The 25,445-nt window shown below is 42.2% G+C and overlaps 1 protein-coding gene across 3 annotated transcripts in view; it reads right to left on the reverse strand.

Annotated features, from left to right (window-relative positions):
- Positions 1-23,729: 23,729 nt before the first annotated feature.
- Positions 23,730-25,445, reverse strand: part of MEMO1 (mediator of cell motility 1) — a 30,337-nt gene continuing 28,621 nt past the window's right edge. The window contains exons 8-10 of one of the 3 annotated variants that reach the window (XR_010793525.1): positions 24,976-25,093; positions 24,158-24,373; positions 23,730-24,061 (exon numbers count right to left, since the gene is read on the reverse strand). Coding sequence is in view for 2 of the 3 variants with exons in the window: in XM_066611515.1 (XP_066467612.1) it covers positions 24,234-24,373; positions 24,976-25,093 (258 nt within the window). In the remaining variant the exon portion in view is untranslated. Of the gene's footprint in view, positions 24,374-24,975; positions 25,094-25,445 lie in introns of all 3 variants that reach the window. The other 2 variants (XM_066611516.1, XM_066611515.1) reach the window with 2 other exon arrangements.

Raw genomic sequence — 25,445 nt, forward strand, 5'->3', positions numbered from 1 at the left:
GAGAAAACAGATGGTCTGGATATAGTTGTTTAGATTAATAAAACTGATAACAAGGTATCCATCCAAAAAGACCTTTGTGTCCTGCCAAATACAAAGTTACATGCATTGCAGACGATCTCACCCAGCAACAAGCAGTGTCTTCCTGCCCCACCTCGCATCCTGCTGGCCTATACTTCATTCTGTCTTGAAATACCTGGAAAGAAACCCGAGTTTTTCCAGACTGCTCCCTAAAGTGATATAACGTGTATACACAGGTTTTAAGGAATGCTATCAATGAAAAATGTTTACCCCTTTGTGGAGCTGGGCAGAATGATAATCAGAAAGGCATTTATATGTGGGTCAAGGTGATGATCAGTGAGACGGATGAAGGGTACAATGTTATGCACATTTACTTGGGAGTGTGTCCCCTTGAACTCAAGGAACTTCAATTAAACAAATGGAACTTACTACTGAGTAAGGGTACAATCCTATGCATGCTGGGAGCAAGTTCTACTGAATTCAATGAGACTTATTTCTGAGGAGACATGCATAGGATTGGGCTGTAAGCACCCAGAGGATTGGATGGTTAAATGACAGGACTTCACATGTTTAGAGTTGATGTAAAGCAGCCTCCTTGAGGAATTTGCCATGAAACCTGAGTGGAAAAAAAATTGGGGGAGAAAATACCTGCCCCCCCCCCAAAAAAAAATCAAGTGATGAAAATGGTTGCTTTCTGGTTGTATGGCTCTGAGATAATCAGTAGCTGATGAGGTACTGGTGGAGAATCTCCTAGTCCAGGCTCGCTTCCATCAGTCCATCTTATCTATCCCTTAAGAGAGTGGCACCAAATTGTCTTTGAATGCAATTTGTTAATAAAAATGTCAAACTTAATGCTAGACTGGCTGTGCACATTTTCATTTGCTTGGGGGTAATTTATAAAAAAAGTTCTGTACACTTTCTTAGCCATCATCACTTTCAGAATTAATGAATAAAATGCTCTCCATACTCATGAGATTTTCACTGCATGAGCCCGATGACATAGGTTGCAGTAACATTAAAGTCTGAGTTGCTCCACTTGTCTTCTGATACTATCTAGCCGCAAATGTTGACTCCCTTTGTGTTCAATGGGAGAAAAATAATCACATAGGACCCTTGAGGTCTGCAAGAGAATGTCCAGGTTTGTGGAAATGTTCTCCCAGTGGTTTTTGGATGTGGCTTTTCTGATGAAAATCAGAAACAGGTGGCATTTGGAGGAAGTGCTGTGTCTTGAAGAGCTGCAGCAGGCAGTCATCAGATGTATCTGTAGCAAGTGATTGGGGAAACTACATCTGTTGAATTCCTGCCTGGATATCTCTCCCCTACAATATCAAACTGAGAGACAAAGGCTAAGTATAAGTGCATGGAAGATTGCAGAAGCATATTGTTCCTTCACTTCCTTTCCACTTCAGCCTGCAGAGGTCAATGCTGAGGGATGCAGTACCTCAGGAACATTATGGGATGTGGCACAGAAGGCTTCAGCGGAAAAGGAGAAATCTTTGGGAGTCTTGTGAAGGCACTTTCCACAAGATTTGCTCTGCATCCAATCTATACGGGTTCCATGGCACCCATTCATTTGGTCTTGAGGCTGTGCTGGTGCCCTATTAAATAGTGGGTCCATGCGAACAAATGAAGGTCAAGAGATAACAGCTCAACACATTTAATCCATCATCAGAACAGAACCTAGCAATGAATACACAAGGCAAACACCCCTTGCTTTATACCCCTTAGCTCTCCCCAGATTCCCCACGATTGGTGCTGTCGAAAGGATCTCAGTCCACCCAATTGGCAGGCTAAACTTAGAGGGTCAATTGGATGGGTAGGAACTCAATCCACCTCCCGACTGGCCAGCCATAAGACTGGGCCAAACGGTTATGCAGGATTTCCATCCTGCATAACCTATACATTAAACTTGCATATATAACACTCTACCTCCAAACAATCGTTCAGGGAGATGGCGTGGAGACAGCTGTACAGTCTCTGTGATAGTAATGATGGTATAAAAAGATAAACAGGTCTACTTTTTCACTTCTTACATTCGGTTTATCACAAAAGCCGCAGCATATAGATCTAGCACATTGCTCTTAGCAGGTGAACAAATGTTTGAAAGTCAAAAGGCATCCTTTTACACACAGATTGAAAGTCCCGAGTTAACTGATCAGCCATAGAAACCGTAGTGTGACATAAATAAACCTACCTCATCATTGAAACACTCCTGTATTCATGCCCCTTCCTCAGAGAAGAGCAAGATATAAATGTGATACTTGTTGGCAACCTTCAGTCTCGAAAGACTATGGTATCGCGCTCTGGATGGTGGTTCTGGCACAGCATCTAGTGTGGCTGAAAAGGCCGATTCGGGAGTGACAATCCCTTCCACACCGGGAGCAAGTGCAGTCTGTCCCTGGTCTGTCTCCCTGGCTATGGGCCTTCCTTCTTTGCCTCTTTGCCTCAGTCTGTTGGCCAAGTGTCTCTTCAAACTGGGAAAGGCCATGCTGCACAGCCTGGCAGGACAAAGTTCCGTGTGATACTTACACAGATGATATTTGTACAAATAAGTAGGCTCTTTCAGTAAAGGGGTCGTAGAATATTACAATTAGCTCCAACAGATGGTTTAAGCAGCAAGGAAGAATATGCAGGCTGCTATAGTTATCCAAGATGTCACGGCCCATTAACCCATAATTTGGAGCAGGTATCATCTCTGGCAAGCAATGATGGGCCTTCAAACTTGTGTGCTAATCTTGTAAAGATTTATGTTGTGACCAGCATTTTTGTGGGGCTGACATTTTGAAGGAAGCCAGAACTCATATGTCTTTAATGACCTACTTCCTAACCAAATCCTGTTTGTGTAGGTTGCTTAATTGTTCACTCTTAAAAAAACAACATGCATTGGGGAAAGCTATGCTCAGATGCCCCTGTTCTTCCCCCTTCTTCAAACACCACTTTATTGTGGTCCCTCAGTTTTATGTGGTGCTCACTCAGATCCTCTATGCTTTCTTCTGCCTTTCTTCTAAGAATATAGTGGATGGAAAGCCTTTAATTCTTGCCATGGGTTGTTATGGGGAGTCATGTACAAGCAGCACACTCTCCCAACCCTCAGCAGACAGACCTGTGTCTAAGACAGGGCTACTATTACTTTTTTTTCTTGGTATCAATCACCAGCGAGGATGTTCAGCTAGTAGCCCAGACTCAATCTGGCCCTAGAGCAGCTTAGTGTGGCCTTACCCCATTTAAAGCACTATGTGCTGCAAGATTTTGTCCACAGTGTTACCCAGGGATGTCAAACTTGTTTTATAGAGTGGGCTGAATTGCATTCATGGCACCTGCTGAGGGCCAGAAGTGTCATCATAAAGGAGGAAGAGCTGAAATAGTGGCTTGTGATAGAACTGAGCTTTCTCAGCAACTTGGCAGCATCTCTTTTTCTCTCTCTCACTCCTCTTGGTCTGTCCTTTATTCCATGATGTTCCTCACCTTCTGAAGCCTCCCATCTCTCCTTCTCAGAGCCTCAGCAGAAGCAGCGCTGCTGAAAGGGTTGCAGTGGGGCCAGATAAAGAGCTTCCAGGGGCCACATCCAGTCCTCAGGCCTTACGTCTGACACCCTGGTTTAGCCTGTAAGGCAGCGGTCCTCAAATGTTTAGCACCAGAACCCACTTTTTAGAATGGGAATCTGTCAGGACCCACTGGAAGTGATGTCATGACCAGAAATGACATCATCAAGCAGGACATTTTTACACTCCTAGGCTGCAATCTTACCCATCCTTACCCAGGAATAAGTCCCATTGACTATCATTGTTAAAAGCATATGCACAATAGCCTGTTAAAAGTATAGATCTGTAACATTTCCCCAAATGCAGCCACATGCTATGGTAGCATCAAGTTTACTATATTAAAAATAAAATATTGAAATGAATGGGGACCCACCTGAAATTGGTCCAGACCCACAGTTTAAGAAACACTGCAGGCCAAAATTTGGCAGGCCAATTCCTGTCATATTGCTGGTGCAAGTTCAAGGAGAGACGGGGGTGAGTTGGGTGAAAAATGGGGGATAAGATCTAGCAAAACTTGCTGCTGGATCCACCCCCCTCCTGCCCTTGATATGCCTCTTGATTCCTCTCCCTCTCTGCCCAGTTTCTTGTCCTGCCCTTCCCTCCCCCACCCAAGAACCGCCTGATCCGCCTACCTGCCCTGGCACTTTCCAGAGTCCATGGCATTGGGGATCCACTGCTGCAACTATCTTGCTGCAGCAGCCTCAAATGGCCTGGCAGTGGAATAATCTTTGTGCCATTGCTGGGCTTTTTATGCCAGGGGGAAACTAGTCGTGTTTTTGTCAAAGGCCCATAGGATTGGGCCATAAGAAATTTTCCTCATTATAATAAACTATTAAAACAATTGGGCAGATTCATAAAAGAATGGGCAGATCTGGTTCAAAAATGACCTGCAGAAGCTGGGTGCTTCACAGGTATCTTTTGGTCAAACTTTGCAACGTGCCCTAGTTTGCTTTCCATGACGCTACGGGTTTTCTGTCAACACACACACACACACACACACACACACATACACAAAGGGGCCCTCTCTCTTCTTGGTAGATCCCCACCGAAACCAACTTCTCTCAACCTCTGATCCTTTCTAGGAATGCTTTCTGGCTTCAAAATAAAATAGATAAGATGGAGTCAGGTACCATCACTTGGTTCAAAGGGTAGAGAATAGTACACAAATCACGCAAAAGCTCAGAGACACTGAACAAATAGGAACTTCCACATACTTTTGGCTCCTATTCTCAACCGGACAAAACAACCTCATAAAAGTGAATACGGTTTCTGGCTAGAAAGCCAAAACAGCTACTTTTTGTTATGAAGCGTGGAGACTTGACTCCAGCTGTGTTTTCATTGTCTTCTCTATACATCTTCCACTGTCAGCACCAGATGTCTTTGGCCTTGATTTACAGTCCTCCTGCTTCAACTCTCTCCCATTATTCTCCAGGCAATTACATGTATTGTCCTTAAGAACCTATTTGAATCTCAATTCTTACTTAGTGGGAGTTATTTGTATTGGTTTTTCCTTCTCAGATGTATCATAAAAATAATTAAGAGAGATGCAGGCAAGTGAAGGGTTTATGAAACCCTTCAAGCAGAGGACTCTGTGTATTTCCTTAACTGGATAATCCAGTTAAATCTTTGGGTGGGCTACCAGCCTAGAGGCAGTTTGCAGCCATGTACTGAATTTGTGGTTGCATTTGTGTGTTTTATTTATTTATTTAGTCATTTATGCTAGAACAGATTTTTCTGTGGAACAAACAAACAAAAAACCAGAATTTCAATGTGAATGGAAAGGTTTACCTGCTGATAAATCCCTTTTTGTCTTCTAGGAGGATCCATTCTGAAGCTGTAAACTAAGAGCAAGCTAGGCAAAACATTCATCATCCCCGTGTGCATGTTTCTTCTTAAATATCAGTCACAGGAGGGAGGCAAACTGGACCAGAACTATAGCATGGTTGAGAAAGTGACAATGGAAGCTTTCCTCTTGGTTCCTCCTGGAGCTAACAATGGTGTCAGGAGTGTGATTTTCATTGACATGAAGGAAAAAGTCTAAAAACCCTCTCTGTGCACTATGGCCAAAGTCCAAATTGCCCCACAATTGCTTTTTAAGTTAAATAACGTGGGTGCACCATGAGCCAATGGTCAAAGATCCCTTCACAGGGGACAGAGTTGTGTGTATCCTGCACATTTATCTATGAAGAGCAATCTCTCTGTCTTATCCCCTGGGCCAGACACTTCATCCAACCTCTGTGATTCTTAGGGGAGTGTGACGTAAGGCTTATAGACATTGGGCAAAGCTTCTGACTCAGGGGCAATGAAGTTCAACTACACATGATGTAAAATGCATCATTTGACCATGTGTGTTCCTGTGAAAGCCACACTTCTCACTAGCTTCTTCTAGTTTGTAGTCTTGACTGATAACCACAACCCCTCAAATATTTCTTTTGCAGTACCAAGCTTTCAGAGGGTTTTGTGATGTTGATCAAACTTGCTGAATGATGGAGAGCCTTTACTGGACCAAGGGCAGGCCAGGGCACCCTGTGTCTTGGCATGGGATTTGGAGGAATGTTGGACACACTTTCTACAACTCAAAGGATGTCGGCAAATATAGATAAGAGAAGCACAGAAACCTTGGGTTAATCCCATATTAATAGAAGAGTGTTGATTTGATTTTTGTTTCTTTTGGGAGGGGAACAGCCTCAGAACCCATAATGGTGAAGCTTCCCTTGAGGACTAGTGTAATATTTATGTACAGTTTGGCCCCATACTTTTTTGCTGTCAATCATCCAGCCAAAATATATACAAACAGTGGTTACAAAAGTTAGATTTAGAAACTAATCAAAAGAGCTGTGCGTGTGTTACATATCAGACTGAAATCGTGGTTGGAAATATTCCTGCGTGCAAGGGGAAAAAAAGTTTCATTTCTCTGTTTATTTCATTATGAAAAGTCCCACATGCTGGTATGCATTCATTTAATCTTTGACTCATAAAAAATTTTGGCCATTTCATTTATTCATACATTTCCAGACAATTTTGGTGAAAGAACTGCTGAACTTGGTCTTTTGTTTCATTATTTTCCAACCAATTGGCTTTACATTGGAAAGTCTTCTGGGGCCCCTCCAAGGAAGCACACCTGCCACATTTCAGGTAGACAGAACAATCAGGTCCCTTTTCAACAGCCATGAAATATCGGTGCATGCTAAAATATTTCCATTTATTGCAATGAGGGGACCAGATGTACTTGTCCTATCTAATTTCATCATTTTTCCACTCAATTGGCTTGACATATGCACAAAATTTCCAGACAATTTTGGTGAAAGAACTGCTGAACTTGGTCTTTTGTTTCATTATTTTCCAACCAATTGGCTTTACATTGGAAAGTCTTCTGGGGCCCCTCCAAGGAAGCACACCTGCCACATTTCAGGTAGACAGAACAATCAGGTCCCTTTTCAGCAGCCAAGAAATATCGGTGCATGCTAAAATATTTCCATTTATTGCAATGAGGGGACCAGATGTACTTGTCCTATCTAATTTCATCATTTTTCCACTCAATTGGCTTGACATTTGCACATTCAAGGACCCCTCCAAGGGATCTTACCTGCCAAATTTCAAACAGATAGAACAGAAAGATCACACTTTAGAGACCATTAAATTGGACATATAGACACAGCCTAACTGCAATGTAAACTAATGTTGAATAGGCATAGTAGAGGTGGGCAGACCTCAATAGATTCACAGACAATGTTTTCTCACTTTAAAGTTTGTGTGCATCTGTGTAATCCTGACAAATATGTGAATATGGCTGAGACCAACATTAGAGAATATATCAGTTTTCCCTGTTCTCTGTCCCTTCCACCTTCCTGCTTATCTGCGGCTGCCTAGTGGATACAACGCAAAACTACAAGGAACAAATGCTACCTGATGAATTGCTGCTCACTTGAGACTTGATCATTCTTATCGCATTTGACTCATCATAAATGCTGCATTGAATGAAAGGGACTTTCATTTACGCTTTCATTCAATCATACTTTCCTATCTGTCCTGACTCACAGCCTGGTCAGTCCTGGGAAAAGCCAAGAACCTCCACATGATTCAGAAGTGGGTCTTTCAAGCCTAAAAACAGCACTGGAGGCTGGGAAATTCATGGTTTGATTGCACAAATGAAGAAAAAACAATTTTGGTGCTTTTTGGTTTTTAAAATGTTTTGAAAATGGACCCCGATATCCATGCACATCTGTGGTGAATTAAATCCACGGATGCCAGACCCATGAATACTGAGGTCACACTGTAATGCAAACTTTGTATTCTTTTAAAATAAAACTGTGATCTCGGAATAAAGTCATCTCTCCCAGCCTCTTTCTATCGGGAGAGGGATTTTATGCAATATGTTGGTTTATTTTCCAGTCTTAGATCCCTGTTCCAATGGAATTGTGTGATTACTAATTCCCCTAAACCAGCTCCATTGACAACGAGCTGTTGTAAAGAATATCTCTTGGACTTGGCTGGCTGGCTGCCTTTCTCTCTTTCTTCCCAAAGAGACTAGACAGCATGCATGAGACATCCTCCTTTCCTCCATCCATCACTGGTCAGCAATATAGTATCTTCAAATAAATCAAACATTTTGAGAAAAAGGAAGGGCAGCATTAACTGGAAGCTAACATTCAGGGTGGAGGGACACCCTTCTGGGTTATTCCTAGTTTGTTTTGAAACATGTTGTTTACCATGTGTTTTGGCCAATGTCAGTCAGAAAAAGCAACATTGGGTTATTCTGGTTATTGGGCTTCTTTTACAAATATTGGCTAGGTATGCTGTGGCTTGTGGGGACAGAGCAAAAAAAATATACCTAATTAATTCTGGTTTTTTATGGGGCTGGAAATGCAATGAGGGTGGGGCACCATTTCGTGCACAGTCCCCAGTAGCACAATGTCTTGGGCCAGCCCTGCTTGAACAGCATGCACACCTCTAGTTAAGAGTATGATTTAAAGTTCTGCTGAAGTTTTCATAACTTGATCATGTCTCATCACTGAAGGTTTTTTTTTAAAAAGAACATTATGAACTGGCAACTATCCCTGGTGCTATTGGCATCTTTTGTTCCTAGAAGACTTTTCATAGAATCATAGAATATCAGAAAGGACTTACCTGTTCATCAAGTTCAGTCCCCACCAATGCAGGCAGCCTATAGCTAAAACACCCCCATTAGATGGTATCTAGACCTTGATGGTATCTAGGTAATGGTAGAGCATCTACCACCTTCTGAGGCAAATGGTTTCACTGTCAAACATTTTGTGCCAACAGGAAGGTCTTCTGAAGATTAATCAAGATTTTCCTTATAATTTAACCCATTTCTGCCCAGTTCACAGGTATACTCATTTGATCCCTGTTGGGTATATGCAACATTGGACAGAAAGGGCTTAAACCCATTTGTCTTGGTCTTACCCTCCAGAGCAAGGAGGATTTGAAAACAAAACCTTCTATCTTCTACGTGACAGTCCTTCAGATATTTATAGTTATCACATTCCATCTTAGTCTCTAAACTATGGCCTGCGGTACACTAAGAAAATAACCTTGGGCATGGTGGTAGCAAAACCTTACAATTCCACCCCAAATCCACCCAACAGCAGCAGCATCTAGCCCACATCTCACCAATTTATTCACCAGAATGTCATAGGAAACCTTGTCAAAGCCTTATTGAAATCCCCCTGATGTCCAATCTACCCCGATCCCCCTGATCTACCAAGCTAGAAGATTTATCATAGAAGGAGGTTAATCTACTTGTTAACCATTTGCTTAACCAAATTTGATGACCGGCTTTAGAGATTCATGTTATCCAGGTTGGGGGAGGGGCCAGCCAGCAGCTGAACAGATGTGCCTTTTTCAAGCTCCTGAAAGGCACTCTGTTTTTTCCCAAAACTGTGGATCCAAGGTGTCCTGGGGATATTTGTCAGGAGAGACTAATTCCTCCATGTGGTGGCACGATTCCTGAGGGGATAAGCCCCGCCAGGGGGGCTTTCCCAGGAGATTTCGCTATCTGGCAGCAATGGTGAAGAATCCGTGCTGAATCAAGCTGAAGGCCCCAGCAGGGAGAGACTTTGAAAGACTTAAGTAAGTGTTATTCCATTTGTGTATGCCTGGTGTGGACTGAGTAATTGATTACCTGATCTGGTTCTTTTTTGCCATGAAAAGAAGAGGAGGGGGGAGGCTTCCCCCCTCAGCTGTTGATAGGTGTGAGGAGAAATCGTAGAAGAGATTTGCCAAGCTTGTTATGGATATATGAAAGTATAATTACAACTTTATAACTGTGAACTTTGGTGGATTATAAATTAACTGTCCTTGGATAAAGTTTGTGCATTGGAGCGTTTATTGCCTTGGTTTGATACTATTGTTTGGGATTGCTGGAAAGAGTGATTGGATGTTTTGAGATTCTTGTGAACAGAGGAATGTGGTTGCCAAGGCTAGAAGGTATCGCGCTCTGAAAGGTGGTTCTGGAACAGCGTCTAGTGTGGCTGAAAAGGCCGATTCGGGAGTGACAATCCCTTCCACACCGGGAGCAAGTGCAGTCTGTCCCTGCCCTGTCTCTCTGGCTATGGGCCTTCCTTCTTTGCCTCTTAGCCTCAGACTGTTGGCCAAGTGTCTCTTCAAACTGGGAAAGGCCATGTTGCACAGCCTGCCTCCAAGCGGGCCGCTCAGAGGCCAGGGTTTCCCACTTGTTGAGGTCCACTCCTAAGGCCTTCAGATCCCTCTTGCAGATGTCCTTGTATCGCAGCTGTGGTCTACCTGTAGGGCGCTTTCCTTGCATGAGTTCTCCATAGAGGAGATCCTTTGGGATCTGGCCATCATCCATTCTCACGACATGACCGAGCCAACGCAGGCGTCTCTGTTTCAGTAGTGCATACATGCTAGGGATTCCAGCACGTTCCAGGACTGTGTTGTTTGGAACTTTGTCCTGCCAGGTGATGCCGAGAATACGTCGGAGGCAGCGCATGTGGAAAGCATTCAGTTTCCTCTCCTGTTGTGAGTGAAGAGTCCATGACTCGCTGCAGTACAGAAGTGAACTCAGGATGCAAGCTCTGTAGACCTGGATCTTGGTATGTTCCGTCAGCTTCTTGTTGGACCAGACTCTCTTTGTGAGTCTGGAAAATGTGGTAGCTGCTTTACCGATGCGTTTGTTTAGCTCGGTATTGAGAGAAAGAGTGTCGGAGATCGCTGAGCCAGGGTACACAAAGTCATGGACAACCTCCAGTTCATGTGCAGAGATTGTAATGCAGGGAGGTGAGTCCACATCCTGAACCATGACCTGTGTTTTCTTCAGGCTGATTGTCAGTCCAAAATCTTGGCAGGCCTTGCTAAAACGATCCATGAGCTGCTGGAGATCTTTGGCAGAGTGGGTAGTGATAGCTGCATCGTCGGCAAAGAGGAAGTCACGCAGACATTTCAGCTGGACTTTGGACTTTGCTCTCAGTCTGGAGAGGTTGAAGAGCTTTCCATCTGATCTGGTCCGGAGATAGATGCCTTCTGTTGTAGTTCCAAAGGCCTGCTTCAGCAGGACAGCGAAGAAGATCCCAAACAAGGTTGGTGCAAGAACACAGCCCTGCTTCACGCCGCTTCGGATGTCAAAGGGGTCTGATGTGGAGCCATCAAAGACAACAGTGCCCTTCATGTCCTTGTGGAAGGATCTGATGATGCTGAGGAGCCTGGGTGGACATCCAATCTTGGGGAGAATCTTGAAGAGGCCATCCCTGCTGACCAGGTCGAAAGCCTTCGTGAGATCTATGAAGGCTATAAAGAGTGGCTGTCGTTGTTCCCTGCATTTCTCCTGCAGTTGTCTAAGGGAGAATACCATATCAGTGGTGGACCTGTTGGCTCGGAATCCACATTGTGATTCTGGATAAACGCTCTCTGCAAGTACCTGGATACTTGCAGAGAGCTCTCTGCAAGTAAATAAGATAAGAGAACAGAAACAAAAACAGTGCACCAGTGACATCTAGTGACATCTAGTGGATTTAAAAAGTCATTGCAAGAACTCGATTTGTGTCTAAGAGTGCAGCAAGGAAGTTAATACACTGAGGACATCTAGTGGTCTTAAAGAGCATTGCAAACAAAAGATATTTGAGTTTCAAAGGAAGGAAGAACGAAGATGGCAGGTAAGAAAGTTCAAAGTTTGCCAGCGTCAGAGATGGGATTTGGAAAATTAGTACAAGAGGAAGTGAAAGGGAAAGATTGGAAACAAACTATGCAAGACAACATGGAAAAACTGTTGGCAATGGTACAGCAACAAATAAATCAATGTGTACAGACCCAAGACAGTGTGGATGCTTTAATTAAATGATTAGATGAACTTAGTGGACACCTTATAGATGTGAAAATTACATCAAAAGAAGACAAACAAGAGATTGGGAGATTGGGAAAAAAGATAAGAAAAGACCAAGCTAAAATATCAGAGACAGAAGAAAATCAGCATGATGCAGAGACAATGTTAATGGAAACTCAGATGGATAATGCAGCTCAAGTGGTGAGGATACAAAATATTCCAGAAGAAGAAGATGTCGCGATAGATTGTCAGATTAATATTAGAAAGGATTGATACACTGATGGAGAAGATACCTAAAGAATTGGATTCAGTGAGAAGAGTGAGCACTTTTTATCTGAGAAAATATGAATTACCAAGAGAAATTCATGTGAAATCCATCAGAACCTTTTACAGAAATAAATTACTGAAGGCTTCACAGGAAAAGAAATGGACAGTAGATGATAATAAAGCTAGAATTTTGAGGCATGTTTCCATGGAGAGTGAGGAAGAAGAGAAAAAAGAAGAATTAAGGCAAGGTGTGGAGATGGGCTGGTGGACGCACCTATAATTAGATTCAAGATTTGGGGGAGACAAATAAGAAGATTTTTAAATGGAACAGATGCCATTTGATAGACTATTGCTAGAAACAAAAGAAAAATATACTTTAAAAATGTATATGTTTATATTGGATTTTGAGATGCAAGAAGAAATAGTAAAACAATGTATGATAAAATGGGCACAAAATATAAGCCATAATATCATAATAGATCAATGGGAACAGATCTGGAAGCATAATATAAAACTTATTAGAGCAAAACATTTTTTTAAAAAGTATATTTTTAGATGTCATAGATAAAGAAAAAGATGTGTATTTAGTTATTAAGATTTTAATTGTAGTGAGGATTTTATATGTTAGATATTGGAAGGATTGTAAAATACCAGTGAAAGATGAATTAATAGAGAAAATAATGAATGTGGTGGAAATGGACAGGTTTTCAGAAAATTTGGATCAACAACGAAAACCGACACCTAATTGAGCAATGGAAATTATTTTATGCTTGGCTGAAAATGAAGTTTTAGAAATATATGATAGGGCATTTAGATGATAGTATTACCTATATACTATGATATGATATAATAGATGAATGATGAATGAAAAATGATATTAAGAGGTAAATTTAGAAGAGCAAATTGATTAAGATATGTAATAATTTATTAGTTTTAGTGATATATGATAATGATATATGATTTCCTGCACCCCCTTTTTTTGTGTAGTGAAGTCTGTTATGTTTTTTGTGTTAAGTGTGTTTGTTAATATTTGTTTTCAGAAAACAAAATTTTTTTTAAAAAAAGATTCGTATTATCCAAATGAGTAGGGGCAGATTTGTAAAAGTGGCAAATCTTGGTAATTAGGATAACAGAAGTAGCACTGACTTTTTAAAGATCATCTGGATGAGTTTAAGATGTGGTGTAAAGGATTATTGTAGTGTGTAATGCTTGCTTTTTAATTTTGTTAAATTGTTATTGTATTTTAGACCCAAATCCTAACCAACTTTCCAGCACTGTCATAGCTGTGCCAAGGGGTCATAGCTGTGCCAAGGGGCCACGTGCTGCATCCTGTAGTTGAGTGGCAGTCATGGAGGCCTCCTCAAGTTAAGAGAATGTTTGTTCCCTTACCTTGGTGCTGGAAAGTTGATTAGAATTGTGCCCTTAATTGCTCTTTTGTATACGGCTCTAGGGACCCTTTTGGATGGCAAAGCAGCATATGAATTTGAATATAGATAATAAATCTGGTGGGTGGAAATTCCAATAAAGCAGGTTTAAGTACACAGAATTATATGTCTTAAAATAGTAATACTGTACATACTGTATATGGAAAATGCCATGTGAAGGAATGTCTTTGTTTCCTCCATTGTGTATCTGCATCACATTCTGTATTGTGTTGTAAGGTTGTTCCCTAAGAAAAAATGTTCTTGTCAGTTTCAGTTAAGTTCTAGGCAGAGAGGTGAAAACATTAGCCCAGAAAGCAAAAAGGAGAAGTATTGGTCAGAATAATGAGGGGGGGGGGAGGTAGGGGGAGTTGGGAAATGTTAAGCTGAACAGAAATGAAACTGAATGGTGATCATATGACAGACCAACATCTGGAAGAAAGGATCAGTATTTTTCTATATGTTGGGCTCAGCCAGCGCACAGGGTCTGCAGCTGTTGCTTTGAAAAGAGAGAGCCAGGACAAAGAGCAGTCACAAAGGATGCAAATAACACAGAATACTGTAGTTTTTGAAACTTGGCTACACTAGGAAACAACTCTCATTAGAGTGAACTAGGTAGGACTAGGTTTATTCATGTTTATTTTCCTAAACCTATTTCCTAGGTTTATTCATGTTTATTTTCCTACACCATATGATCTTTTTTTTTTTAAAACACTATTTTTAACGCTTTTTATTCCCTTGCACGTCTTTGCTGATCAAAACCTTTTTCAAAATATCTATATAATAATAATAATAATAATAATAATAATAATAATAATAATAATAATTTATATACCGCTTTTTAACAAAAAGTTCCCGAAGCGGTTTACAGAAAAAAAAATCAAATAAGTAATGGCTCCCTGTCCCAAAAGGACTCACAATCTAAAAATATGCAAAAGAACACCAGCAGGCAGCCACTAGAAAAGACACTGCTGGGGGGAGGTGGGCCAGTTACTCTCCCCCTGCGGAATAAAAGAGGAGCACCCACTTGAAAGAGTGCCTCTTACTAGTTAGCAGGGGTGAACTAGTTAGCGGGTCTAGTGAACATTTGTTCTTGTTGTTTGTCTTCCTTCCATGGGTTTTTCCATTGCATGCCTAACAGCCAATTCCACTTTACTCAGGACTGGTAAAACATGACTGGATCTTAAAAAATGGTTTCCCAAGACAGAGGCAACTGTAGAAAGAACTGCCACATGGTGGTAACGGTGAAATCCACAGGAGGGGAGATGCAAAAAAACAGGGCTAAGCACTAATTTTCCACTTGCAGCAAAAGTGATTGCTAGACCATGATACACCAAAAGGAGCTGTGTGGACTACATGATATCTACAGACCACACACACACTTTCCAAGGCAGTGTCAATAAGGCACAGTGTCTGTCAGCCATGGAAATGCTACTGATCTGAAGAAAATAACACCCTTAAGCTCAGTTCCTGTAAAATGGAACAGTAACCACCTGCTTCTCAAAGTTACTTATGAGGTACATACTGTAAGACAGTTTGTTCTATAAAATGCTTTAGCCATGAATCAGCAGAATAATTTATGTTCACTTGAAGAGAGGATTAGCTGGTGATGTAACCAGAAAGAAGAGCCTGTGCTAGTCTCTCTCCCCCACTCCCCCCCCCCCAAATTCCCACATCACACACCAGGTCAGAGAAATTAATAGGAGTTGATATGCGCATATATCAGCCATAGAGATTCAGCTTGAAAAGGATGGTAAACTATTGCTGGTAGAAAATCCATTCAACATCAACCACTTTGTTTTAAGTAGCTATGATTAGACATGAAATCTTCTGGAAATGGTTTTCTACTTGACCATAGAAGTAGAAGATACATGTGTGGACATTTTTTTTGCTGGTGGGGTTGTTATTCATATAGTATTAATGAAACAGATCGTTGAGCCAAGGTACACAAGGTACACAAGGTACACGATCTCCGACACTCATTCTCTCGATGCCGAGCTAAACAGGCGCATCGGTAAAGCAGCTACCACGTTTTCCAGACTCACAAAGAGAGTCTGGTCCAACAAGAAGCTGACGGAACATACCAAGATCCAGGTCTACAGAGCTTGCGTCCTGAGTACACTTCTGTACTGCAGCGAGTCATGGACTCTTCGCCCACAACAGGAGAGGAAACTGAGCGCTTTCCACATGCGCTGCCTCCGACGCATCCTCGGCATCACCTGGCAGGACAAAGTTCCAAACAACACAGTCCTGGAACGTGCTGGAATCCCTAGCATGTATTCACTGCTGAAACAGAGACGCCTGCGTTGGCTTGGTCATGTCGTGAGAATGGATGATGGCCGGATCCCAAAGGATCTCCTCTATGGAGAACTCATGCAAGGAAAGCGCCCTACAGGTAGACCACAGCTGCGATACAAGGACATCTGCAAGAGGGATCTGAAGGCCTTAGGGATGGACCTCAACAAGTGGGAAACCCTGGCCTCTGAGCGGCCCGCTTGGAGGCAGGCTGTGCAGCATGGCCTTTCCCAGTTTGAAGAGACACTTTGCCAACAGTCTGAGGCTAAGAGGCAAAGAAGGAAGGCCCATAGCCAGGGAGACAGACCAGGGACAGACTGCACTTGCTCCCGGTGTGGAAGGGATTGTCACTCCCGGATTGGCCTTTTCAGCCACACTAGACGCTGTGCCAGAACCACCTTTCAGAGCGCGATACCATAGTCTTTCGAGACTGAAGGTTGCCAATACAATAATGAAACATTAACAAGTTTTTTTTACCTCTCACAGTGGACAGGTAGGAGTCACTAACAAACTAATGAATGCTGGGAAATAATTTCCTTCCACAATAAAAAAGCTTCCTTGAGAGAAGAAATCTGAATTGTCTTTTAGAAAGACAAAACATGTGGCTGTTACTCACTGGTTATGAGTGCAGTATCATTTCAAGTACAAACAAGTTAACAGCTCCCCCAGCTGTACAAAGGTTGGTAAAATTAGTTCTCAATCTGGATAAAGTAGCTTTCTGATCCTTTCTGTGAAAAAGATCCCATGATTCAGCTCACCTTTTGCAAGATCAGATGATGTAGTCTTCATAGCTCTGAGGTGGGATCTACAGTGGCATCGCAAGGGGGTGCAGGGGGTGTGGGCCGCACCAGGTGATGTGCCGGGGGGTGGTGGTAACGCGCCCTGGGAGGATTATGCGCAAAAATTGCAGCTTTAGGAGCTACCCCATCATGCCATACACCGTTGGATACGGAATGTCCAGTGGAATGCAATGCAAAAAACCAAAGCAAAATAGCTCCTTTCCTTCAAAAGTTATGGCCAAAAAACTGGAAAGAAAAAAATGCATGGAGCCCTATGAAAAGTGAAAGTAAGCCGTATCATTCGCATTTACTCCTGCAAATGGGAATGGTCCCAATCCACTGAATGCAGCCTCAAAAAATACCGGAGAAGGTCTCTCCCTCCCAGCTGCAAGTCTATTGAGCCCTATGGAAAGCAAAGCAGCCTCACGGTCGCGTTTACTCAAGAGTAGGCAGATGTCCCTTGGCTGCTGGTCAGGCCAGGCAAAGGGGAATGTGAGGACACCAGAATGGTCCCAATCTGATGGAACTGGAGCGCAACAAATGCTCCAGAAGGCAGCCTCTCCCCCCCCCCCTAAAAAGGACAAAAAAGAGGCTTGAACTGGAAAGGGGAATGTTTTCTATTTTGCACTTGCAAAGCCAGGTGGGTCTTTGTCTTGATATGCCTGAAATAGAAGAACTTTAAACTGGGCATTGGGGAGGGCTGAAAATCTCACTGATTCTTTGAGGGGGGTGTTACTGCAGGCAGACTATAGAGTAAGCTCCAGTGACCACTATGGGACTTACTTCTGAGTAGACATGCGTAGGCTTGAGGTCACAGGTTGCAATTCTACCCACACTTTCCTGAGAGTAAGCCCCATTGACCACTATGAGACTTACTTCAGAGTAGACATGCATAGGATCAGGCTCACAGGCTACAATCCCACCCACACTTTCCTGAGAGTAAGCCCCATTGACCACAATAGGACTTACTTCAGAGTAGATTCACTTGGTGGAACAGGACTGGCTTATTTAATTATTTCTTTTATTTTAATAACAACAACAACAACTAGGTATTTATATACCGCCTTTCTGGTCATCAGATTACTCCTCTGACTTTATTCAAGGCGGTTTACATAGGCAGGTGTTTCTAAATCCCTCAAGGGGATTTTTACAATCATAGAGGTTCTCTCTTTCAAGAATCAACAACATTTCAGAATGGCTCTTCCTGGTTTGGTCTCACTTCTGGCCTCCAGTTCTCCCACGCAGGCTGACAAGCAGCTCCATCCCTCACATGGAGGGCAGCCAAGACGCTTCTTGCTCACACCAAGAGCAGGTGGAATCACTCAGCTGGGCTTGTCAGCTGCTTCAAGGTCTCGCCATTCTCAGCCCTTCAGGGAGCTGCCGGTGTCCTCGAACTGTGACCTTCTGATGTTATCTTCGGGCTAATGGAGGCTCTACCCTCTAGACCAGACCTCCTGCCTGGTCTGGTCTATTTAATTATTTATAATTATTTATTTTAATTTGCTTGATGATGTCACTTCTGGCCATGACATCACTTCCAGTGGGTCCTGGACAGATTGTCATTCTAAAAAGTGGCTAAATGTTTGAGAACTGCTGCAGTAAGTTGTTAGTAAGTTGACACGGGGTGCGTGTTTGTGAGACTCTACAAGTTTTCAAAATCACTAAAATCAGAGTTCGGAGGAATAATACCATCATATATCAATCAGTGCGTAATTTCATGCAGAATGCAATGAAACAAACCACATTGAAATATCTGTGTTCTAACAAAAGGTACAGCCAAAAAACCAGTAGGGGCAGGGCAATGGTACATCACCACGCCCACCACCTGGGGCATTGCCCCGCCCATTGCATGGGGTGATGCGCAGGCACCGGGTGATGCAAATGTTAGTGACGCCACTGGGGATCTAGATTACATATCAGCCTGCCTGCAGTTCATTCACAAATTACTCACACAAAAAACAGGAATGAACAAAGTACACAATCCAATGCAAGGAGCTTTGTAGTAATATGTTGTCAAGCAAAGGAATCACATCTTATCTTACATATAAAATTACATCTTACAGATAAAAAATAGCATTACTTAGGTTGTTACCTGCTTGGATCTAATGGGGAAACAAAATTCATTCAAGTGCATTAGAATGAATCTTCTCACTCCCACCTCTTCACCCCTAAAGACCAGATAAAACTAGAGTATGGTGGAAGGCAGCAAGGCAAGAATGTGGGAAGGCTCAGAAGTAAGGGGGATTAACTACTCCTTTAGACCCCAGTTAGTGGAAAGAATGGATAACTGGAAGGACATTAAAACGTAGGTATGCAAGGAAAGGATGGGTTGAGTAGGCAAAGTTAAAGGAATTAGGAGCAGTTAAGAAGTGAATAGACAAAATCTCATAGAGAGCCTAGACACAGGTAGTCTAAGTGTGGGGGCGGGGCGGGGAGGAGAGAAGGCAAATGCCAGAGTTCACATTGTAATTTTAAGGAAGTATCCTGTCTGATATTGGTTGTGGTTAGGAATAAATTTACATGGTCTAAGATGGGCAGATTTTGGAGCAGGCAGGTGGAGGAAGGTCACATGATGTCTATTTAGCAGCTTCGCCCAATGACAAGTCGTGGGGGGGGGGAAATTAAGAAATAGCTTCAGTCAAAGTTTGCAATCCTATGTAAAGACCTCAGAATTTGGTCTGCAATATAGTTTTGTATGCCAAGGAGTCACTCATATTGAAATTGAAAGGAACTGACTCTTCTTTTTAAAGCTTAAAGAGTCGAAAGACCAGACAAACCAAATTGGACAATACCCAAGGCAAGTTCTACACATGTGTATTACTTTACAACTATTCACAGATTACATTGTATGCACTGATGCCTCTAACACATATGTTTTTGTGTGAATAACTGTACCTCTGTTCATTTTAAAAGTCAAGGGCTGCCTCCCTAAGCTAGAGAACAGATAGTGTGTACCTGCATTGAATGTAATGTGCAAACAAGTATGCACAGATACAGATCAGCCATTGTACATACACTGCATAGTGTACACAAGCTGGATGTACCATGTGAACAGGGCTGTAGACCTCTGCTTTGATTGCTGTTCTGTGGTCTGGTTAAGCAAATGTTTTATTACAGTGGCTGCCTTGAAACTGATGAAATGACATTAAAAACCACATGGCCACATCTATGGTTTTCAGGAGGGTGTTTCACCACCACCACTGCAGCTCTACATTATGCATATTACTTACAGTTGCTGAATATGCAGGTCAGTTGATGCCTATGGTGCTATACCTGCACATGATTTGTAATACACACTTAGTTTTGAAACCGACTAGTCAGAGCTAACTTTCAGACCTTCTATTTCTAGAACACACAAGGTCCAACCTCTTTTTGTTTTGCTTCCTTTACCTACACAGCATGCTTGCTCTGTCTCTATCTCTCTCTCTCTCTGTCCACACAGAGATTTCAGAGACTGACCAAGGTCTGCAGGAAGACTCCACCTGTATACCTCACAAATGACAGGGCTCTTACAATCTGCCCCCCCCCATCCATATATTTCTTATCTGCCTAATAAAGGGCTGTCCACAATTTGAGAAGCAAAAAACCATAAAGCAGAGATCCTTGCCCACCCCCAAAATGTACAATCAAAAGTTTGACGGTGGAAGACAGAGCCAGGGTGGTGTAGTGGTTTGGGAGGTGGATTTAGACCTGGAAGATCCAGGTTCAAATCCCCCCTCAGCCATGAAGCTTCCTGGGTGACCTTGAGCCAGTCACTTTCTCTCAGCCTCACCTACCTCACAGGGTTGTTGTGAGGACAAAAGGAGGAGCGTGTTGTGTACACCACCCTGAATGTGAATAAATAGGACAAATTTGCACAAGTGTAGATTAAATTAATCTCAGGTTGAAAGGAATAAGAACTTCAAGAATGTTTACAATTCTGACAATGTAAAAAAAGTCCATTTACTGCTTCTCTTTGCTGCCTGTCCTCCAACTTGTTAGGAATCCCTATACCAACCCATCCTCTTCCCTCATCACGTGTTTACTCAAGAGACTTGGATGATGGATGAGTGATCACACCTTAAACTGTCTGGTGTTTTCTGAATCCCCTTTAAAAGATTGACATTACATTGGTTGTTTTTCATTTCTCTGCTACAGAGAATGATTTTAGGAAAAAGCTGCATATTTTTGTTAGTAGGTAAGCAATTTTATATTTTGATTTCTTTCAGGACTCTTTGGTGAATGCCAGCTTAACCCACTGAACCTCTTAATAGATAAGCCAAAGAACTTCATCTCATTTTTCAGTCTCTCCTCATGCAAAAATATTAGTCCAAACACAGGTCTCTGTCCCACTTACTCTACAGTAAATTCAACTTTGCTGCAGCCCTATTATTCACTTTTAGCAGTCGCTAATGGTCCAACTGCCTCTCAAGCTACTCTTACCATCTGACATTTAAAAAAAAAATTCTTGCTGGTCTTAACCTTTCAGGCACTATGTTTGTCAAACTCATTCTTTCTTTGACTTATTGCCAGCTTAGCTTAAATCTGCTTTGCCAGAAGCTGCATACCTTTTTGTTTTTGGTTCACTAAACCTTCATTTCCTAAAGGAAGCTTCCTTGGCACTGTTCATTAAACCATGCTGGCATCCCCTTGAATATGTTCGTACTGTTCCAGATAAATAGATTCTTTGAACATCTCTTAGGCTACAATCCTGTATACTCTGCCACTGAGAAATTTTCAGACATGTTAGACTGGCTGGTTCAGTGTCACTGTGTCCCACTTAGATGAGCAACATTTACATCTCACCCCAGGTCCTTAGTGCCACTTGAGTTAAATCCAGGCTGATCTCCTCCCTGATCTGTCCAGTAGCACAGTAGTTTAGAAATATTCTCCAACACACTTCAAACATTTATACTACACAAACACACAACCACTTTGTATCTTACAGGCCCCTCTTCCTTTGAGCTCTTCCTGCTCTTTCACTGTCTTGAAATCATCCTCAATAATTATAGGCAAAGAATATACCCACAGTACCAAATTACCATTTGTATTACAGTGTTGTGAAGTTTTACATCTTCTTTAGTTTATTAAGAACATAAGAACAGCCCCACTGGATCAGGCCATAGGCCCACCTAGTCCAGCTTCCTGTATCTTACAGCGGCCCACCAAACGCCCCAGGGAGCACACCGGATATCAAGAGACCTGCATCCTAGTGCCCTCCCTTGCATCTGACATAGCCCATTTCTAAAATCAGGAGGTTGCACGCACACATCATGGCTTGCAACCTGTAATGGATTTTTCTTCCAGAAACTTGTCCAATCCCCTTTTAAAGGCATCCAGGTCAGATACCGTGACCACATCCTGTGGCAAGGAGTTCCACAGACCAACCACACGCTGAGTAAAGAAATATTTTCTTTTTTCTGTCCTAACTCTCCCAACACTCAATTTTAGTGGATGTCCCCTGGTTCTGGTGTTATGTGAGAGTGCAAAGAGCATCTCCCTATCCACTTTATCCTTCCCATTTATTGGACACAATTAATGTTTTATTTTACTACTTTATTAATGGCACACAAAATAAATATTCCCAATATGTTCATGTCTATAAAATTTGTATTCCAGGCTAATTTTATGCAATTGATTTTCTCTTATCTACCATGGTCAGGCTTCATACACAGCTATACATTGTGCCCTTCTATTTTGTACACATTTTCACTTATAGCCCATTGGCCTTTAAGAAGGTGGCATGGCTTGCTATACGCTTATTGCAAAGTTCTATCACATCCCTTTGACAGATTTAGTTTGATCTAGCCTGGTGGGGAAATGCCTTGGAAGTTGTCCTGAAGGTGGTCTATGACACAGCAGCCAGGCTTGTGGTTCCATTTTATTGCACCAGAAATCCCACTGCACAGGAACTCAGGATGCTAAAATCAGAACAGTCTAATGGTGATCTTGACTGTAAAAAAATGCATTCAAATTTTGAATAAGTGTTGACAGTCTGAAATATCATTTTGTTGGTTTGCTTTCAAGTCAAGAGGCCAAGCAATGAAATATAAAAATAGAAAGTACTGCAAATGACACAACAACTTTCGAGATATAAAAATTAGACATGTTTGGTAAGTTATGCTTAAGCCATTTTTGTCCAATGTTGCATATACGCAATACAGATCAAATGTGTACACCTGAGGGCTGGGCAGAAATGGGTTAATAAGAGCGGTTGGGTAGTGCTGCAACTTGCAGTGGTTTATAAAATCAAAGCTTTGAAGAACAAATCACCTAGATGTGTTATATTTGATCAGCACTGTATCAAAGTACTCTAGTTATTCCTGGTTGTCCTGCTTTAGGGAAGAACCTATCAATGTAAAAAACACAGAGGCATTTCCAAATGGAATGAAAGAAGGAATAAGAAATCCCAAATAGAATTTCAACATGCCACGGCTTCCAGCCACATTTGGCAATGAATATTTCAAAGCATCAGTCACTTTCATTTTGATTAAAAGGTAGTATTATGGTGCACAGGGCAAAGCATTGATCAAGAACAACTTTTTGCTGAAGAAGAGTTCGAGGTTCTACCAGCAAGCATAACTGGTTCAATAGCCTCTTCACTCCAAGCATTTGCCCACAAATCCACTGTGAAGTTGTTTGCAATGCTTTTTCTCCCCTTCAAAGTTGCTTGCTCAGCCCATTCCATGCAGTTGTTGCCACAAGCAACAAGTCAGGTCTTGCATCAGGCATTATACTTTTAAGCCTCCAATACTGTACACTTGAAGCACAGAGGTGCACAGCAGTTCTTATTAGGCCCTTTCTCCCCCCACTGCAATGCAGCTCTTTCAAATACACTCCTGTATGTGGCTCCATTCATGCTGGTGATCTGGGAGGAAGCAGGTGCTGAAATTCTTCAAGTTCAGGCACACAAGGGCTTCAGCTGTATTTAAATGGCTTGCCCAAGCAAAAAAGCGATGTTGTATACGCAGACTACACATGAAGGAAGGCTATTTGGGTCCCCTATGGGACCTGTTCTGAACCTTGTTCACCATGCATGCAGAATTACAGCTTTAGACAGCAGGGGTCCATGTTGATTTAATTTCTAAAGTGTGAGGAAGTGTGTGTAAAAATAAAAAGGAAGTCGCACTACTTTGGTTTGTGCAGCCCTTTATTAGCAACTAAAATAGAAGATATCTGTTGTACAACATGGGTAGTAATTGACTATACTGGAGTTTTATTATATTCTAATACAGGTTCTTTTTATAAATGCATTTTTATTAAAAAGCTTCCACCCTTGTCTGTTTACAACTTGCAAAACTATTCTGAAAGCAGAGTACATGTGCACAGGTCTGCAGAGTGCAAATCTGGGATGTGGAAAATGCTTTACATGTTGTATTTGCAAGGACCGTCTGCCACCATACCTTTATAGCCACTGGTTTTTAGAAGTCACAACATTTTGACACCAGCCTTCCTTCCCTTGTCCTAAACAAGAAAGCATTTTAAAATGAGTTGTAACTAATGAAGGACTACACCTACTAGAAAAAGAAGAGTTCTATTAGTTTTGAGGTTTCAGTATACCCAAAGACCAGGAACTTCATCTTTGTAAGGGCAAGGCTGGGACCCCATAGAGTGTGCAGGTGTCATCCCTGAGGAGTCAGAGGTTCAGTGGACCATCAGTGCTCCCGCTGCGTAACTCACTGAGCTGTCTTGCCAGTTTCGACACTGGCTTGACTGGGCATAATTCAAAAATGAGAAGCTCATGTTCATTCCATTCTTCTGGAGCTCTGTGATAGCCTAAAGGAGGGAAGTCAAAAGGGTCACATTTTCCACAAGAAGACAGAGCAGCACTCCAACATCTTTCACACACCCATAATAAGATGTGCACAAATATTTAATCACCTGGGGGCATTTGCAGGCAAGGTAAGGCTGTAGCACCTTCCTCTCATCCACCTGTTCTCCCTATGTTAGTGCCCCCACCCCAAAAAAAACTAGTGAGAAAAACCAGAACTGGAAACCCTCTTCACTCTTTTAATATAAGAACATAGTTGCTCTTCTAGTCACCCTCGTCCCTCCCCCCCGCAAAAACTTTCTTAGGGAGTAAATTTCCCTAAAGGTTTGAGAAACACTGGTTTAAAATAAAGTTATAAATGTTGGAAGACAGCCTGATGACACTGATTTTAAAAGATGTTTACTGTCCCCCATGGCAGTATTCCAAGAAGCATGCCCAGCTCAGAAAAAAGGGGGGGGGGAATGGGTCATAGACTACATTATGCACACTTTGAAACCACAAGGGCCATAGTCTGTGTACTTCACAGAATCTGGATTTAAAATGGACTATATGGTGCTGTAAAGCTGGGAACCACTGCATCAGAAATTCATTTAACATTTAGACTTACATTTAACACTTACATTTAGTAAAACCCCAATGGGATGTCTTCCACATATTGTATTATGGTATTTCTTCAAGTAATTGCTAAAGGACACAGGGTCAAGTTGCTCTATAATGCTCATACCCTAAAGAGAAAAGATAAACTCTAAATTCCTTATTTAGAGCAATAAACATTGATTTCAAGTTAGCATACGTTCAATAGCATATAGTTTAAAACAGTGGTTCTCAAACGTGGGTTGCAACCTACCAGTTTGTGTAAAGGTTCCCCTTTAAGGGACGGGGAAGGGGGGAGGCAGTGATGCAATCCCCAGGATCACATTGCTAAGTGGAGGTGAGGGGAGGGGGTGCTTTTACTCACACAGGGATGCCGCACTCTGCAGGAGGTGTGGGGAGCCCTGTGCAGCCCTTTGCAGGGCTTGGAACATTTTAAAAAAAATGAGTGCAAAGCACTTCCAGTTTCCAGGAGGTGCATTGTGA

Source organism: Tiliqua scincoides, chromosome 1 (genome assembly GCF_035046505.1).
Source record: "Tiliqua scincoides isolate rTilSci1 chromosome 1, rTilSci1.hap2, whole genome shotgun sequence".
NCBI classification, from domain to species: Eukaryota; Metazoa; Chordata; class Lepidosauria; order Squamata; family Scincidae; genus Tiliqua; species Tiliqua scincoides.